This window comes from Hylobates moloch, unplaced genomic scaffold, assembly GCF_009828535.3.
Source record: "Hylobates moloch isolate HMO894 unplaced genomic scaffold, HMol_V3 SCAFFOLD_4, whole genome shotgun sequence".
NCBI lineage: Eukaryota > Metazoa > Chordata > Mammalia > Primates > Hylobatidae > Hylobates > Hylobates moloch.
In genome coordinates, this window is record NW_026652279.1 from 134,970,557 (window position 1) to 134,988,992 (window position 18,436).

At 36.5% G+C, this 18,436-nt stretch overlaps 1 protein-coding gene across 5 annotated transcripts in view; it reads right to left on the reverse strand.

Moving 5' to 3' along the window:
- KLF12 (KLF transcription factor 12) overlaps positions 1-18,436 on the reverse strand; it is a 632,776-nt gene that overhangs the window by 149,018 nt on the left and 465,322 nt on the right. For all 5 annotated transcript variants that reach the window (XM_032151017.2, XM_032151016.2, XM_032151015.2 and 2 more), the window contains one exon: positions 13,722-14,268. In XM_032151017.2, the coding sequence (XP_032006908.1) occupies positions 13,722-14,268 (547 nt within the window). The remainder of the gene's footprint in view (positions 1-13,721; positions 14,269-18,436) is intronic.

The following is an 18,436-nucleotide window of genomic DNA, read 5'->3' on the forward strand; positions in this document are numbered from 1 at the left end:
GCAACATATTTTGTATCATATGCAGTATCTGTGTGAGAGGTGACCTCATGGGCTACTTTCCAGTACAAGCACAGTATTCTTTATTCTTTGTGTGCCCTCCATTCTCTACTCTCATTATTTACTCTTTTCCTGGTCTGAAACACTCCTACCTACTTTGAGTACCAAAGCTTTACGCTTCTCCAACTTTCGCCTCAAATGCCAACTACTCTCCCTTCATTATAACATAAGACTGCCTCCAGAGTCTAGTTCATGTTCTCTGGAGATTTACAACCTAGGCCTCTAGAAGGTTTCCTCTGTTTAAAAGGTCTCTGTTTATAGAGGACTGATTTACAACATTCCCGTCTGACAAAGGCCACACGGGACATGATTAGGGAGCCCTTGGATTTAGCACAGAAGAGACAAAAAAGCAGTCAAGAAATTGAAAATTCCTTCTAAACACAGAATACTGGAAACAATTCAGACAAAGCTATTTTAGATTCGTGCTGCAGTTTACTTAATACATTTTTAAGATCAGAGATCTGAGGAGGGAAACCAAATCTTTGTTTTATGGATGCAACAAATGGACCCACCATGCTAAATACATCATTTATTCTTTCTCACAGAGAGATATTTAACTCTGTAGTACAAATAAAAGTAGCAAAGTAGCATTTCCCTTCTACTTAAGGTTTGTTAAAGGAAATTTATGCTTTTAAAATGCTCTACAAACACCAAAAACTGATTGTACCATTATCAGCTTTTAAATCAAAACAGCTTGCTATCCTGGTAAGGACGGGAAAAATGGTCGATTTATTTCATAAAACTTTATGTACAAAGAGACACTGTCTATGAACCTAATGGAGAGAATATAGAGTCTGGAGAGGTAATTTTTATTACAGTTTATGGTGGGATTACCCACACTCCACAGTTTTCAGATTTTATAGCATCATGATGCTGATGCAGTTAACTGCAGTGGGGTAGGAGGCATAATTTGTTTCACCCTGAGTGGGTAATGAAATTGGCGTTACTATTATACAAGAAACTTAGCAGATTCTATTAATTGCCTGGATCCAATCAAAGCTATTAGTTATCCTAGTTTCACAGGTAAAATATTTTACCTGAGAGTAAAAGAATAAATAAGAACTGACTATAATTTTCATACAGCAATATCTACGTATTAAGACTGTTTGGAAGTCCAAAGAAAATTTCTTACCCACAGGAGTTCATCTCCAGAAACTACTAAAACCTAAATCACATCAAGTATCTATAAGGTACCACCAAACATTATTCTTTAATATTAAATGCTACAAAATAAAACAACTAGGGAAAACAGCAGAAACAATGTATTCAAGAACACCAGACAACTACAGATTGACATACCACAGCAACAGCTTTGGGGATGGTATTCACTCATTCTGCACTTGAGTGTTTATTGTGTGTCAGATGTTGGATAAGGCAGTAAGGCAATGAGAAAAGATGATGTGTGTGTGTTTGTGGGGGTGGTGGTGGTATATGAATTGCCTTACAATTTGGTATGTACTGTTTCAGAAAAGAAGACATTTGAACCAGATCTTCTGTCAGAGAAAGAAAAGGCTTCCCTTTGCTTTCTACGTGGATAAAGGTAGAATGTCACCTGAAGGGCCATGCAATATGGCTGGGACGTGAGATGTATTTGGTGGAATGGCAACAGACTGAGAGGGAGGCATAGTATGTGAGGTAGATGTGAGGATGTGCGGAGGCTTGCTGGTTACACATCATGTTTGGGCAGCCTTCTATTTCACCATGGGAAGGTTTATTCTACGGTCAGGGTTCAGGACTGCACGTCTACACTGGCCACACAGCATTCCTAAGCATCTCACACAAAACACTGTTCCTGCAGTGTTTCCCACATTAACGCATTCATTTCTTCATCCATCTCTTCAATAAATATTTATTGAGCATTTACTAGTGTCAAACACGATGTTGGGGAAATATTAGCTAATGAGGCTTAAATGGTACTTTCATGGAGCTTAAATTTTAGTGTAGAATTCAGGGAGAACACCTCCCCCCCACCACCACCTCTTTATTTTACAAATGAGGATTTATAACAATATAAACCACATTATATAAGCACCACAGTTCTTAGCAGAGGAGCTTATTCTTACTATAGGTTACCCAAGTCCTGCTAGATCTTTCTCTCCCCAAAGAACTGAGAAACCCATATACCTAGCAAAGAATTACCCTTCTTCTAATTCTACCATGCTCCTACCGAACTCCTAAGACCCTAGTATTTGAAAAGGCAGTTTATCTGATGAATTCTCCAAGGGCTATTCCTAGTTCTCTCAGTTTTACTAAGTTTTCCTACATTCTGTTTTCCTGAACTCTTTCTGTCCCAAGACATAACTATCCATTGTATTTATTTTCATTTTATCTTATTTTATTTTACTTTTATGAGACAGAGTCTCATTCCATTTCCTATGCCAGGCTGCAGTGGTATGATCTTGGCTCAACGCAACCTTTGCCTTTTGGGTTCAAGCAATTCCTGTGCCTCAGCCTCCCAAGTAGCTGGGATTACAAGGCCTATGCCACCATGCCCGGCTAATTTTTGTATTTTTAGTAGAGACAAGGTTTCGCCATGTTGGCTAGGCTGGTCTCAAACTTCTGACCTCAAGTGATCCACCCGCCACAGCCTCCCAAAGTGCTGAAATTACAGGCATGAGCCACTGTGCCTGGTCCATTTTAATTTTATTTTCTCTCTATGACCTTCTAGGGCACTGGTATCCTTGCTCAGTGGGTTCACCTCTCAGCAAAACTTCCTAGTAGCACACAAGTTGCCATACATATGCTTCCATTTAGCCAACAAACCTAACCCATAGTTTTAAAAAACACTAAGCACAGATACACAGAATGCAGCATTTTTATTTCCACTGAATAGAGTCACATGCAAATGTACAGGATGGGAAGTGGGATAAGTGGGTAGAAGTTAAAACTTTATTTTTTTTTTTGGCTCAAATCAAATATAGTCCTAAAAATTTTTCATATGCTCGAAGTCTAAAAACAAAGTAGATAACTTAGGTCTCGAATTCAGGTTTGAGTTTTACTTAAAAGGGTCATATTCGCCACACTGTCTTACAACACTAAACTAGTTGGGAAAATCCAGGGGCATGGTAGAAAAAATAATTAGGGGCATGGTAGAAAAAATAATTAGATTACGTAGAGTTCTTGTGTCTTTCAGTTTATGTCATTCTACAATTCTGCCACTAGATGGCAATACAAAGACTGTCATTTTCATTACAGGTCCCATGGTTCCATATTACATGACTTCTGGAAAAGGTGATTTGGTTGATATGAAAGAGAAAAATAAAGACTCAGAAAAAGGTAGAATGGTGAGGAGTGGAGGGAGACAGAGAAAAACAACTGAGAAAAGGAAGAAGACTGAAAAAATGGAGGGAAGGTGAGAGAAAAAAGGTGTTAGAACTGAGGAGGGTACTTTGAAAGGCAGGTGCAGAAAGCGCAAGGAAAAGGGAAGGGGCTGAGTGAAAGCGGGGAGAGATCCAGTGGGGTCTCTCTGAAACTTTTTGGACAGGAACCACAGTAAGAAATATGTATTTCAGCATGACCAGTATATATAGACACCCCCTGCCCACAGTACCACATTTGCATATATGTAAACAAGTTAATGAACAAAAGTTTCATGGAATAATATTTATTTGGGTGACACTCTCAGATACTTTTCAACCTACTCCATTCTATTTCATTTATTTAAAATAACTCATTGTGAGCTACTAAACTGATACCCAACCAGAAATGACCCCCAGTGTGATCATCATTTTAGTCTATTGTAAACTAGAGCTTTTAAAAACAATTTCTTTAAGTGCCACAGCTAGGACTGGGAGATATTCCTGGCCTTGTAAATTGCCTATAAAACATTTGTTGAATAAATGAACTAATTATTAAAAGAAAAAAAGAAGGTGAAGCTGCCTGGTCTTGAAAAACACATACAATTGGCCAATGATCAAAGTAGCATTTCCCCTACATAAAGGTGGCTGGAGAAAGAATTGAGTATGTGATTATCACCCAGTAAATCGGTAGCTCTTTTTTATTTATTGGATAGAAAGACAAATATCAATTAGTTGTTTTCTAAAGAATACAAAGCAGAATACCCAGTTAATCAAATTCCCCATTAACAAAGGAAAATAGGCAGAGTGAAAGAGCTGAGAAAATAGTAACACAGTCTGGAACAGAAAAAGAATTATTAAGGGAGTAAGAAAAAAAAGGAAACAGAAACCACAGCCACAGAGTTGTAAATTATTAAAAAGCCAATTTAAAACAGTGCTGGTAATGATTCTAAGACTAAGTTTCCCTCTTGGATCTTATATTCTTCCTTCTTTCATTTGTTCCTACTAATGAAAAGGCGTCTGTTTACTAAATATGTTTTCATATATTTATGTATTTCTTACAGTGACTATAGATGCCAAAATAATTCTACAAATACTTGCAATCTACTGAGTAGAATAAGAATTCCCTTGTAGCATAACAGCACTTGTACTATATGAAATCAGAAGCATATTTAATAAGAACATAATTCCAGGATAGAAAAAATGAGTTTTTTTTTTAAATAGAACTATTCACAGGGGATCTAAAAGATATTACACATCAAAATCCAGTATGTAATATTCAATGTACTAAATATTATCAGAGAAAACTTTTCAGGTTTGGTGAAAAAGTAAATATGTAGATTACATTAGAATACTTTACCACTAAAATGTAATTTAATCATAGAAGTATTTCTTTAAACATAAACTAGGTCTTTTTTATTACAGGAGAAACTTGACCTAATAAATAAAATAGTGTGCCAGGTTACCTTATTCAGTAGCACCTAATATCACTTTATAATGAAATGAAAACAAAGCCCATTTTTAAAACATCTTCTTGCTTTAGCTGCTTTACCTAACAAATGGATTTGACTGTCCTCTTTATCTTCACTTCCTTAAGTAACATCTACCTTTTAAAATGAACCATCCCTGGTATCCATATCTTCTCCTCTTCCTCCTCTTTTCTCCTGTAAACTTTTATTTACTATTTAATGCAGGGAGGTGGGGGGAGCTAATTAAACTCATTTCTGGGCATCTGACAGTCTATGAAGAGCTTAGAGTTTTCTCTTTTCTGCTAGCTCCCTTAGAACAATACAGACAGTTTCTGTCTCCTCCCTGCACCAGTTATTATCATCGAGCCTTAGAACTATCCCAGTCTATGCCAGATGAAGCAGCGGAATCGACAGATTGTAGGCATTTCAGATAAACAAGAGCGTAAGAAGCCATTTTTTTTGATGGAATCTATTCAACCTCTTGTGCATGCCCAGAAGTGAAAAAATGCAGGTAAGTTTCTACCATGTTGAAAATCAGGTAAAAATAAACCACAAATCACCAATGTATCTGTAGGAAAAAAAAGGTTCTGAACTCACAGTGAAAATTCAATTTTTCATAAATATGGGCTGCCTGCCTTTCTCTCACTGTTTAACAAGCTCCTATCTTTGTTTTGCCATAAGAGTGAAACACTCAAGTCTTATCAAAGCCTATATTTAATAACCATAAACCAAAAAACAGCAATATTCCAGTCCCATTTCCCAATAAACAACATTAAAAAAGTAAAGACCATAAGTAACTGGCTAGTTTGTTGTAAAAATCAAATTCTAAATTGAAGAATTAACCTATGGCTAGTAGTCACCATACTTAAGAGTGAACAGAATCAATTCATCAAGGGAAGCAAAGACAACTTCACACATAATCACAGGTCAGCTATCTAGGACTATTCTGTCATATGGATGGGTGACGCCAGGATTCCACCAAATGGTGAACAAAAGAGGACAGTCACGTAAGGTAGACAGAAGTGAGTCTGTTACATGAACGAAGTCTCTAACAACTGAGTACAGGAAGGATTCATGACCTGAAACAAAGACACCAACAAGTGAGAAAGCTGGTGACAGAAGAAAATTAGTGAAACAAAGAGACCTGAAATGGGAAGTTCCATGGGAATAAACTCCAGTTGCATCAACGGGACAGAACCTAAGGTCACAACGCCCAATGAGTTTTGCAGCAATCTCTGCGATGACTATATTTTCTTTCACAAATATAACCAGCATGAGACTAAAAATACACTTGTGGCTTCTTTCTATAGGTTGCCGAGAAAAGCAACAGCCTGTAGGAAGAAAATGGGGTGTATTTCAAATTAGTTTACAGCCATATCCCTTTGAAACTCCTGAATGGATCCTATGAAAATAACACATTTTTGGAGGATTCTTCACCGTGTGTCTGTGTCTAAATATAGTAAGAAAGCAACATTCTTTAAAAGGAGGAGACCAAAGAAATTGCACACCCAAATTGGATTGGTTTCTTAACAGCAGTATCAACATGTTCTACTCAGGTATTTTGGGAAAAGTACTTCATACTCAAGGATCCAAACACACAATTATTTTAATAAGAAATAATGCATTTGGACCTATAATAAGTTATTTTTTCAAGTATGACGCTATTTCAATAAAAGTCTTAATGTAATAAATATATTTTGCTAAAATGCTGGTAGACTCTGCTGCTAGTGTTAAATTTGCATGAAAGAAAATGTGGGATGGTAGGAAACCAGAGCTGGGCTCTTTTTCTTCAAGCAATCTATTTTATTACCGTCATCTGGACATTTGATTGCTTTTGCGTGGTTAAGGAAAAGACAGAAATGTAGGGAAAGGGGAGAAATAGCACAGCATCTACATAAGTTAATAAAGAAGACAAGGATAGTGCTTAGCAAAGAAAATTGGGCAAAGTAAAATACCCACCTGGCTGTACCAGGCTTCTGCAGGCCCTGATGGTTTCAAAGCCATTAATCAATCACGTCCTTGCTCAAGTCTCACTCCCAGGCACCAAGGTTACCTATTCCTCCATCAACATGGAGAAAGAACTGGCTCAGGTATAGAACAGAGGTGATGCGTCCTTTTGTTTTTTACTCCCCAGATCTTTATTTGGCTATGACATTAACTTTTTTTTTTTTTTTTTTTAAGATGGGATTTGAGGGCTCTGTCACCCAGGCTGGACTGCAGTGGTGTGATCTCAGCTCACTGTAACCTCCATCTCCTGGGCTCAAGTGATCCTCCCACCTCAGGCTCCTAAGTACCTGGGACCACAGGTGCTTAACACCATACCTGGCTTTTTTTTTTTTTTTTTTTTTTTCCGTAGTTTTGGTAGAGACAAGGTTTCACCATGTTTCCCAGGCTCATCTCGAGCTCCTGAGCTCAAGCAATCTGCCTGCATTGGCCTTCCAAATTGCTGGGAATACAGGCATGAGCCACCACACCTGTCTGACATTACCTTCTATGTATCTTGAATTTCTAAAATGTAATACCTATTAATGTTTAAATGTAAAAAAATGCCTTTAAAGGACAAAATGATTATTTTGGACTCATGGTTTATTTTCAGTTATCCTGCACATTCCACTAGACAATGAAGAAAAAATGTTGATCTTATATTTATATAATTTCTGGTATCACTTTTATAACTATCAATGGAACTCAAATTTTACTTTTATTTTTATTTATTTGCTAATAATCCAGTAAAGAGTTGAAAATGGACAATTCTAAAGCAGGAAGAATTATAGAAGCAAAGTCCTTAATTGCACGTTATTGCTTATATTGTACTGTAAACATACCTGCATCTTGCAGTAATTAATCTGAATTCTAAAGTCTATTTATTATGTTGACAAAATTGTTAGGAAAAAGGTACATAATGGAAAATGAAAGGAAATACAAAAAAACAGAAGATAATGATGTAGGATTATTCCTGACGGCATATAAATTTGCTACACTAGCTCCTTCTTTTAAAACCTCTCCTTTGAGAACCTAAATGCCTCTCCAGCTCTCATTCCATTTCTCTACAACTCTTTAAAGCAAAACTACTCCAAAGAGCTATCTAGACTTTCAATCTCCTCTTCCTCACCTCCCATCTGAACACCAACTTACTTCAGGCAGTGTTTTGTCCCCACCATTTCACTGACACACTGCTGGTCAGTGTCAACAATGAACACTCCCTCGCCAAATCCACAATTCTCAGTCCTCATTTTATTTGGCCCCTGAGCAGCATTTGATACCATTAACAAGTTGCTCTTGAAAACACGCTCCACCTGCGTTCTCTTAAACATTACTCCACTTTCCTCATGAACAGATGGGTCTCCATGCTGACTGTTGCATCCCTCTTCACTTTCTAACCTCACAGTGCTCAAGTGTCCAGTCTTCCATGCTTCTCCTTCTCCATTTGGCTCTCCTGAGATGATCCCTAGTGATTCCCAAATTTTATTTCTCCAAATCTGTCTCCTCTTTCCTCTGAGCTCCAGGCTCACCCACCCAACTTCCATCTCAAGCTCTATCAAAATGTGGAACAGGCTTGATTTAACACGTCCCAAAGGGAATTCCTCTCTCAACCCCACTATGCTCATCTTAGTAGAGAACAATAGCTCAGCCCAAAACCTAGAAGTCGTCCTTACTTCCTCTCCTTCCCTCATATCCCACCATCCGACCCACACTGCAATAGTCCCCCTTACTAGTTCTTCCTAGTTCTGCTCCTTCCCCATATTCTTTACAGCATGCAGTGGTTCAACGATTTTTGTAAAAGGCAAAACAGATCATGTCACCCTCCTGTTCATTCTGAATCCAGTGGCTTCCCAACATATTTAAAACAAAACCAAAGACTGTACAGCATTGCCTTGGGAACCTACCAGATCCCTCATTTACCCTCCCCTCCCCTCCCCCTACTCAAGCCTCTCTAGTTCCACCAGCCTCCTAGCAGCTCCTCCTCACAAAGGCCATACTCACTCATGCCTCAGAGTCTTTGAACCTGCAGTTCTCTCTTTTTGCAAAGGTCTTCCACAGTTATTACTGACACAGCTTACTTCTCAGAGAGGCCTTCCTTGATTATACCTAAAACTGTGCCCCTCTCCTATTAATTTTCCAACTCCCTTATCATGCCTTATTTGTCTTCATAGCACTTGTAGCATCTGATACACATGAACTGTCACTACGACTAGAATGTAAGGTCCCTGACAGTAGGGACTTGCTCATTTTGGGACACCAATTCCTAGAAATGTGGTTGGTATAAAGTAAATGCACACTGCCTATCAGAAGGAAGGAGAATCTTAGACGCGCCTGCTCTTCCATCAAGGCAATAATGAACGAAGAATAACTTTGCCTGAGATCTGTCTTGACCCTCTATACCAGGGGTGTCCAATCTTTTGGCTTCCCTGGGCCACAACTGAAGAAGAAAAATTAACTTGAGCCACACATAAAATACACTAACACTAATGATAGCTGATGAGTCTTTAAAAATTGCAAAAAAGTCTCATAATGTTTTAAGAAAGTTTACAAATTTGTATTGGGCCTCATTCAAAGCAGTCCTGGGTTGCATACAGCCCACAGCTGTGGGCTGGGCAAGCTTGCTCAATGCTTTCCTTCTATTAAACATTGGTGAAAGCTAATGAGTGTCTCCCAGGAAATGCGCCACAAACTTATCCAAAAAGTACTTAAATTCCTTTGTGAGGTCAAATAATTCCTTTAGGGCTCGGTTTATAAATATCATGTCTTAGATTCCACAGTATAGGCTGGTGCAAGAGTAAATGCAGTTTATGCCATTCCTTTGACAAAAATCGCAATTACTTTTGCACCAACGTAATAACAAAACTCTCCTCTCTATGTGGGAACCCTGCACCTCCCAGTACCACCACTGTGGGGGGCTAACTGCTACTCGTCCTTATGTATCAAGTGGAAAAATGTCTTCCTCAGGAGACGTTTCCTGACATCCTCCCTCTCATAGCTCAATTCTAAATTATGTTTGTTTACTGTACCTTCTAGGACATCATTCCATTTTTCTTCATATCACATATTATATCCAAGGCCCAATAGCGATGTCAGGGTGTTCTGTGCTAGCTGACAACCTGCCATTGCTTTAGATCACTATTCTTTACACACTTGGAAAGGCTGAGGTTCTAGCCTCACTAGAAGGCATTTTCACACTTCTCACGAAGGAGTTTTAAAAAAATCTTTTCATGCCATTCTGTCCTTAGTCAAGCATTCCTTGCGGAAGTTTCACCCCACCCCTTCCCAAACCCTCGCCACTCCCTGAGCATCACAGTAAATACATGTCTTCCTAGAACATGACGTCCTACATGAAAATACTTTGGTCAAATACAGCTTTCTCTATTTGCGATTATAATTAAACTCATTCCACTGGGCAACTCCCTGGCTGGTCTATTTTAGTCCAACTCTGTCCACAATTATCAGTTATTTGTTTCTATGATTATTTCGTGGAAAGTCAGTAGCTCTCATTAGACTGTAAGCACTATGAGACAGAAACAACATCTGCTTTGCCCAACACTGTATCTTTGGTGTCAATAAAATGCCTGATAATGATAGATGCACAATAGACAGCTGAAAGGACAAATGGTTCAACTGACAGGACATGTGAGCTTAGACGGATGTGCGCATTCACAGTCCTTCATGTAATGTGACATGTAGGGTAATCTATTTCTCTATCAGAGACCAGATACGTTATACCAACTTTAAAAGTAGCCAGTACAATCATCAACATTTATGCGTTACACTTTGTATTTTTATTATTAGCATTTTGAAAATCCAACTTCCCTATCGTATTTTCCTTTGCTCATGCATACCAGAAATACACACCCAAAGTAGGAAGGGAAATGGGGGCTCCCTTTATTCTCTCAGCCTTCACTGCTGGCTCACTGCCCAGCTGCATATATGCTAAACAAAGAATTGAGGAATTACTGAAATGCCCTTTCCTTTATTCATTCTGTGAGGTAGGCAGGCTTCTTCCACTAGACAGTTTTACTATTACTTAATTAATCAGTTAAGCAATAAAAAAGTATAAAATGCTATAGCAACATTTGTAGAATATGGTGATTAAAAAAACTTAGTATAAACTAATAAAAATAGAAAATATGGGATGTCCTCAGATAATTTCTCATACTAAACTCTCATCCTTTATAATTTGTTATTGTAAAAACTTTGAGAAGTAGTTGCATACCAATGTCTTGAGGTAGTTTTTCTGTTTAAAATTCAAGTTTTTTTTCCTCCATACTTGTTTTTATAAAAAAGAGAAAAGTTTTTTTGCATATTATTGATTTTGGTATTTTTTGGGAGAGATAATAAGTAATTTCAATCATTCATTGATAATTGATGGATGCTAGACATGTATACATTATGTTCTTTTTTTTTTTTAGATAAGAGTCTCACCCTGTTGCCCAGGCTGAAGTGCAATGGCGCAATCTTGGCTCACTGCAACCTCCACCTCCTGGGTTTAAGCGATTCTCCTGCCTCAGCCTCTTGAGTAGCTGGGATTACAGGCGTGCGCCACTACCCCTGGCTAATTTTTGTATCTTCAGTAGAGATCGAGTTTCAAAATGTTGGCCAGGCTGGTCTCGAACTCCTGACCTCATGATCTGCCCACCTCGGCCTCCCAAAGGGCTGGGATTACAGGTGTGAGCCATCATACCTGGCCTATACATTATGTTCCTAATCTTCCCAATAATCTTCTAGGCTAGATCATGTTATTATCCCTATTTTATCACTAATAAAAATGAAGATTAATGAGACTAAATAACTTTCCCATTTACACAGGTATAAGTGACAGAGCTAGGGTTTTAATTCATACATCCTTGACCCCAAATCTCATATTCCTAATGATCATAGCACAATCTGCAGGGTTTATGCTTAAATTTTTATTCTTGATATGAGAAAACTACTGAGTAAAAAACAATGCATGAAACAAATATACTCATGTAGAGAGCAAATTATAGCATGAGTCTTAAAAGTTCTGCTGCAACAATTCATTTTCCAGAAAATTAAATTTTAGCAATATTACTTTATATATTATACTTTTAAAATAAAAATCTCTCTCACAAAATGATCATGGCAAACAAAAAATCACTTTTCTTTCATTAGTGAATCAAAATGGTATGAAAGGTCATGAGCAACATTAATATCTTTATTAATTAACTTTATAATAAAATAATTTTTATCTTATTTTACAAAGATTAGGTTCTATCATGTACACATATACACATAGATAATATCAACTTTGAATGTTTTGCTACTTGTAAATTTCGAATTCTTAAAACATTTGCAATATCATTTCTAAATTGTAAAAGAAAATAAATATCTGATTTGGCCTGCAGTTATGTTATTATTATTCAAATCTGATTTGTTCAGTTCAATCAGAAGTGTCAGCAATATCAAAGAGGGTTTGACTCAGGTAAAATCCATGAAAAGGTTCCCTAATTCCTCTTCTTCCTCTACGTTTTCACTAGAGAATAGTGGGACTAGCTTCTGGCCCATTAGAGAACAAAAGAAAGAGATTATCAAGTAAGCAATGAGTGTCTGCATCTCAAGTTTGCAGTGTAAAAAGCCTGTATGCTCTGAATCATCAGATTGTAGTTTGGTTAAACTAGGAAGGTGAAACTTATTTCACGTGTGATGAAGAAACTCACTGCAGATAAAACAATACCTTACTAATGGTGAATGCACAATTTTGTAATTCATATCTGTAAAAATTTCTGTAAGTTCACAATCAAATGTTACTTCTATGTATTTATTCCCACCTCATACAAGAACCCAAACAACCATATTTACTAGCATTTTATGAGAAGGCAGTGTTTTATGTACTCATCGATCATATTTTAATTACAGGCCTCAGTAGTAATATAGTGTCAAAGCAAAAAGTAATACAACATAAATCTTAATCCATCATTATTTCTAGGCTCTGAAGACAACGTACATACATGTGTATTTACTTTAAAAGGGAATAAGTCAATGATTATGGGCATTTTGCATTTCTATTGAGGGGTGGCTTGGTTTTTAGATTCACGGGTAGTGAAGAAAGAGAAAAGCATGATGCCATCACAATTTCTTCTGGTAAAATTCAGGGAAAAAAAGAACTTAGCAGTAGAATATAACTTCATGACCAGCCACATAACTATCAAATTTAATTTAAAAACTAGTGATGATTACACATAGTCATGTAGCAAAGTTATCTTCCCGCCTTCTACCCTAAAAGGGAATATTAATATTGCATCTTGAAATATTTCCAGTATATTGAGTCATCCTGTTCCTTAAAATAATAACTTGGCCTTATAAGAAGTTAATAACACAAGCTACATGATACTATTATAGTCAAACACCTAATTTTAGAATTACTTTAATGGCAACTTAATTTATAGGTTGCTCAAAAGTGAATGATTAGATTCCAGGCATTGCAACTTCACAACATTCTATAATATTATCACCTAAATAAATTCCAACTGAACAACTCAACAAAGAAATATCCAGATTTACTTAAAAAATTTACAATTCATAATCAGTAATTTATACTTCATAAGCAATTATGTTCACCACAGATTGCCCTTTCCAACTGAGGACTTAAAGAAGAGCATTTCAAAGCAAGTATTATTTTGCAAACTTAGATATCTGAATTCTGACATTACGTGACCTATGGTAAGTAAAAATACACTAGGCAAAACTGGAGCATATACCTACATAAACATAGAGTGAGTTCCCTCTAAACTGTGTTCTACTTAAGGCTGAACAGCTGGTGTCTCCATGTTGCTCTACACAGAACTTCTTTAGATGTAGTGTTTGTATACAATTTAGGTTTTGCTCACTGCAAAAATGAAGTCACCTCTAGTGCTGAAATAAATCAAGGCTTGTTTATGTCTCTTACCTTTGCCATGGCCTCTCCCATCCTCCAAAAGCGGCACGACAATAGTGTTGTTCACATTTCCAGGTGACCTTACAGCTGTGTAGACAACAGGCACCGACTGTACCACCACGGGGATGCGGTGAACATGACTCAGTTTGTTAGACTGTAAATTCATGGGACTTGAAGGCGGTACAGGATGGATAATGTGCAAAAACTGCTGGCCTCCAACACCAGATGCAGAGGCAACAAGGGGCCCTGGAGTTAATACTGTTGACGAAGATGACGCTGAAGATACTGATGTGATAACAGTTGGGGATGAGGCTAGACGACTAGAAGACGATGAAGAGGTTGAAGTTGAAGAAGGTGAGGAGGCAGACGCTGTCATGGAAACTGGGGAGGATGAAACGGCAGTAGGGGACGTCCTGGCTTTGTTTATTGACAAGTCCACTGGCTCAGTTTGTGTTTGGAAGTGATCTATAGATAACGAGTCCTCCGGGGGCTCCCCTTTCACATTATTTAGCAACAGGGGAACGGCTTCCATATCGGGATAGTTGTGGACGTTTGGAGACTGTGGGGAGAAAAATGGAACATATATTTATCTTTGTTTATCACACATTGTATCGATGCATGGCTTACCACTTGAATGTTTATTAATTTTTCTCTTATTGCTATGGGACATTTACTCATTCTCCAAATATCTGAAGGATTGCTCAGTGACAGTCACTGTGATTAAAACTGAGGGCATAAGAGTACAAAATAGAGTAAGGCCTCTACCATAAAGATATTTTCATTCTATTGGGACAGATAGATAATTATTAAAATACTATGAAATCAGTGCTCTATGAAGGAGAAAAGAGGCCATACGAATCTCTAGGATTCTAACCCTTACTCAACACTATCACCACACGGAAACATACTACCTGGCAACAATAGTGGGAAAACTCACTACGACATTTCTACTTTCACATTGTTGCAACAGTTACCATACCATACTCACTCTATTCTGAGCATTAAGAAAGGGCATAAAGTTCTTCAGCCTCCCACACCTGATCACTAGTTTATTAAATGGAAGTCATTTCTAATAATTAGCTAACTCTTTTCAAAATAATGTGCACAACTACAAGTGACATTTTAGGAAATAATAATTTAAGAAAAACTTATTCTGAAAATTATAATTTGTCTATGAATTTTCATTTAATCTGAAATAATGATGATAATGTTGTTCAAGTTCACCTGCACTCTTTTAAGTTTTAATGAGCAAAATCTGATAATAATAGACTCCAAGATTTTACCCAGACTAATGTGATCAGCATGCTATTTGCATGAATATAATTTTACTCATATATCTATTCATTCATAAATTCAACAAACATTTATGAAATGTCTGCTTGTCAGTCCCCAAATGGCGTAAGAGTACTATTAGTGGTGTCAGTCGAGACTAAAAAGAGAGAATTAGACTATACTGATTATTTTGGTTACATCTGTTTGGCCAGGTTAACATAGACATTATTTCTCTATTATATGAGAAACAAAAACTTTTTTTCACTTTTTATGGATCAGAACAATACCTAAAATTATATTAAATTGGTTCATTCTGTTCCTCATTTAAGAAAAGATTTTGGTGTGCTATTCCCCCTAAAACTTCAGCATACATTTAAAGGAACGAAACATGTTTCCTAAAGCCTTTTTAAAATAGAATATAAATTACAGCTCCATTCAAAACATACAATAGGCAGTAGCGCAAGGGCATTTTACTCAGCAACTGAGAAAAGAAAGAAAACACATCAGTAATGGTACCAGATCAACTAAAATAGAAAACGGGTTGATGTTTTAATGCTTTTTTTCCTTTTTCTTAGCTAACATGGTTACTTACCTATAAAAACAAATGACTTAGAAACAATTAAAATGAGTCATCTAAAATATCTACTGTATGAAATTCTAAATGACAAGATTTTCAGTTTATGTGCTGAAATTGAGAAATAAATTTTTAATCTTTTCAAAGGCATTTAAAAAACAAAACAAACACCATAAATTGAACTGCTTTGATAAAAGCTATTAGCATTATCTACTCTTGTAACTAGAACAGTATTTCAATTTCAGCATTATCATTTTATTTCTTTGTAGAATAATGCAAAATGTTTCTTATTACTATATTATACCCACATAGAAATTCTTTGTTTAGGCTACTTTCATAAAAGACATCAACTAGTTTGTCATTAAAAGATAAAACATATCAGTAAGCACATATTATTAAACACCACTAGTTTGACTTTAAATATAGTCTAGGTAAGTTTTGCTCCTTTTACTGTATTAACATATCAAAAATTCTTATTTTAGAAAGAGTGATTATTTCCACCACAAATTTTTCTCCTCCTATCTACTTAGACACAAGATTCCTACACACATTTACAAATCAAGGAGTAAAGAGTACATCAGTGAAGAAATGTTCTATAACGTAAATGAAAGGTGACTGGGTAGACAGACAATACAGGAGAGGGAGCTGATAAATGTGGACTTTATCTGTAAAGAGATTGTTTGTGAGGCAACAAGTTTTACTGAGCTTTGCAGACTGCTTAGACTTCTCTAAATTATGGATAGAAGTCTACCTCTTGTGGGTATCTTCTTAATCTCTTACTGAGGAAAATATTTACCTCTTAAGAAGTTTCATAACAACATCTTGTTGCTATGAACAACAGTTATAGCTAATAAATAATATTAGCTATATATTATATATAACATATTATATATGTTATATATAATATATAGCTATATATTTTAGCTAATGCATATTAGCTTTCATTAGAAACTTGCGAAGCCAAATATTAAGAGCCCCTAGGTACCTTGAGACAATTAAGAATTACATGGCTTTTGCATGAGCTCAAACCAGAATATAGAAAAGGCTCACAAAAATGAGGAAGAATAAACCAAACTTTGGGACCAAAGAAATCTTATTTAGAACCTTCTACAAATTACACATGAATTTGTAAAATCACAGAGACAGACGCTGGTCCTTTTTCATATGTAGCAGCTGAAATGCAGCTAGCACACTCAAAAATAATGCTTCATGAGTATAAAGAAGATGAAATCCTTCTTGTACCATTCATCTGTTTACAGCGTTGACACAGCAGCATATCCTGACAGCCGACACTAATCTCTTATGCAATGATTATGGCGCAGGTAAAGTCATCCATAATTGCAGCTTCAGATTACACAGACATATCTGTAAAGCCAGAAGTATGCAAAAATATGGTCTTAAAACAGCTATGGCACATACTTGTGTTCCTCCTTTTAGGGAAGAAAAACGACCCAAGTCTTAGTCCTGAAATCATTAGAAATTCATTTCTTTACTTTTAGGAAATGGAAAATCAAAAGCATTGGTTTTGTGGTGCACACTTATAATCCGAGCTACTCAGGAAGGTGAGCAGGAGAATCGCTTGAACCCAGGAGGCGGAGGTTGCAGTGAGCCAAGATTGCGCCACTGCTCTCCAGCTTGGACAACAGAGGGAGACTCCATCAAAAAAAAAAAAAAAAAAAAAAAAAGGCACTGGTTCTGAGATTTGCATCTGTAAATGTGTAGTTGTACTGACAGGAAGGGAGCACTACAAATGGCCACAAGGGGGAACGAAGGCTGAGGAGATACAAACGAAAAAAATCCCAAGTGAGAAATAATTAGAATAGTGAATTAAATGAAAGGATTACAAGTATTAGAGAAAGCGAGCGGAGATACGGGGTATGCCACTCAGGAACCGGCCTCAAAGGGGATAAGAACACTGAAAAGAGGAGAAACAACAAAGAAAGGTCATAAGTTTTAAGCACAAGGAAGAGACACTTCTGCAAAAAGGACAAAGAATTCCATACTAACATTTTGCCCTTGTTTACTAAATCCTCAATTCTTGATTCATTAATGAATTCTCATGGCAGTGTCAACTAAGTGGGGTTTTTTTGTTTGTTTTTAAATAAAAGCCCATCATGATCTTCGCCTGGGAGTGGTGACTATAGCTGAATTTTTGCTGTTGATGTCCTTGGTATGAAAGATAGAAGACTTACTGTATTCATATTACCACGCTAAAACCCTCCTTCTAACAACATGAAGATTGTATAAGAACACTGGATTTTTGTCAAAGAGGAGAGTAATTTCATTTTCCAAAAGATTATATAATATTCCTTGAAAAGGTCCTCTGTAAAACTTAAATTTTTATAATACATATTAAATAATTGCATAAAAACACACAAAAGGCCAGAAAAGTAAATGGAACAATATACTTCATTAAAAACAATGTGTATGAAAACCTAAAGATAAACATAAGAAGGATTATACTGTCACACTGTCTTTTCTCCAAAACTCTCAAAGCCAGTTTTACTCACATTAACCCACTTGATAAAATATTACATATAACATTCTAGTGAACATGTTTTTTTTGAGGGATCTGGAAATTACATTTGAGGTTTTCTAATCAGATAATTTTTTTTCCTGAATAAACATCTTAAAATGTAATTTCAGCTTTAGGCATTTTGTTGAATGAATGTCAAATGAATCTAAAACCTCCTACTTGTTAGTTCCCAGAGTACTAGATGTGTTTCTTACAGGTTTCTGTTGCTATCAGCTGAATCTTATTATGGTCTGTCTCTGAACAAAAAACATTTTAAATGATGGCCGTATATTTTAATCACCTGGAATTTAAAAAGAAAGAAAAATATGTCTGGATACTACCCCATCTTTGGAAACCCCTCCAGGG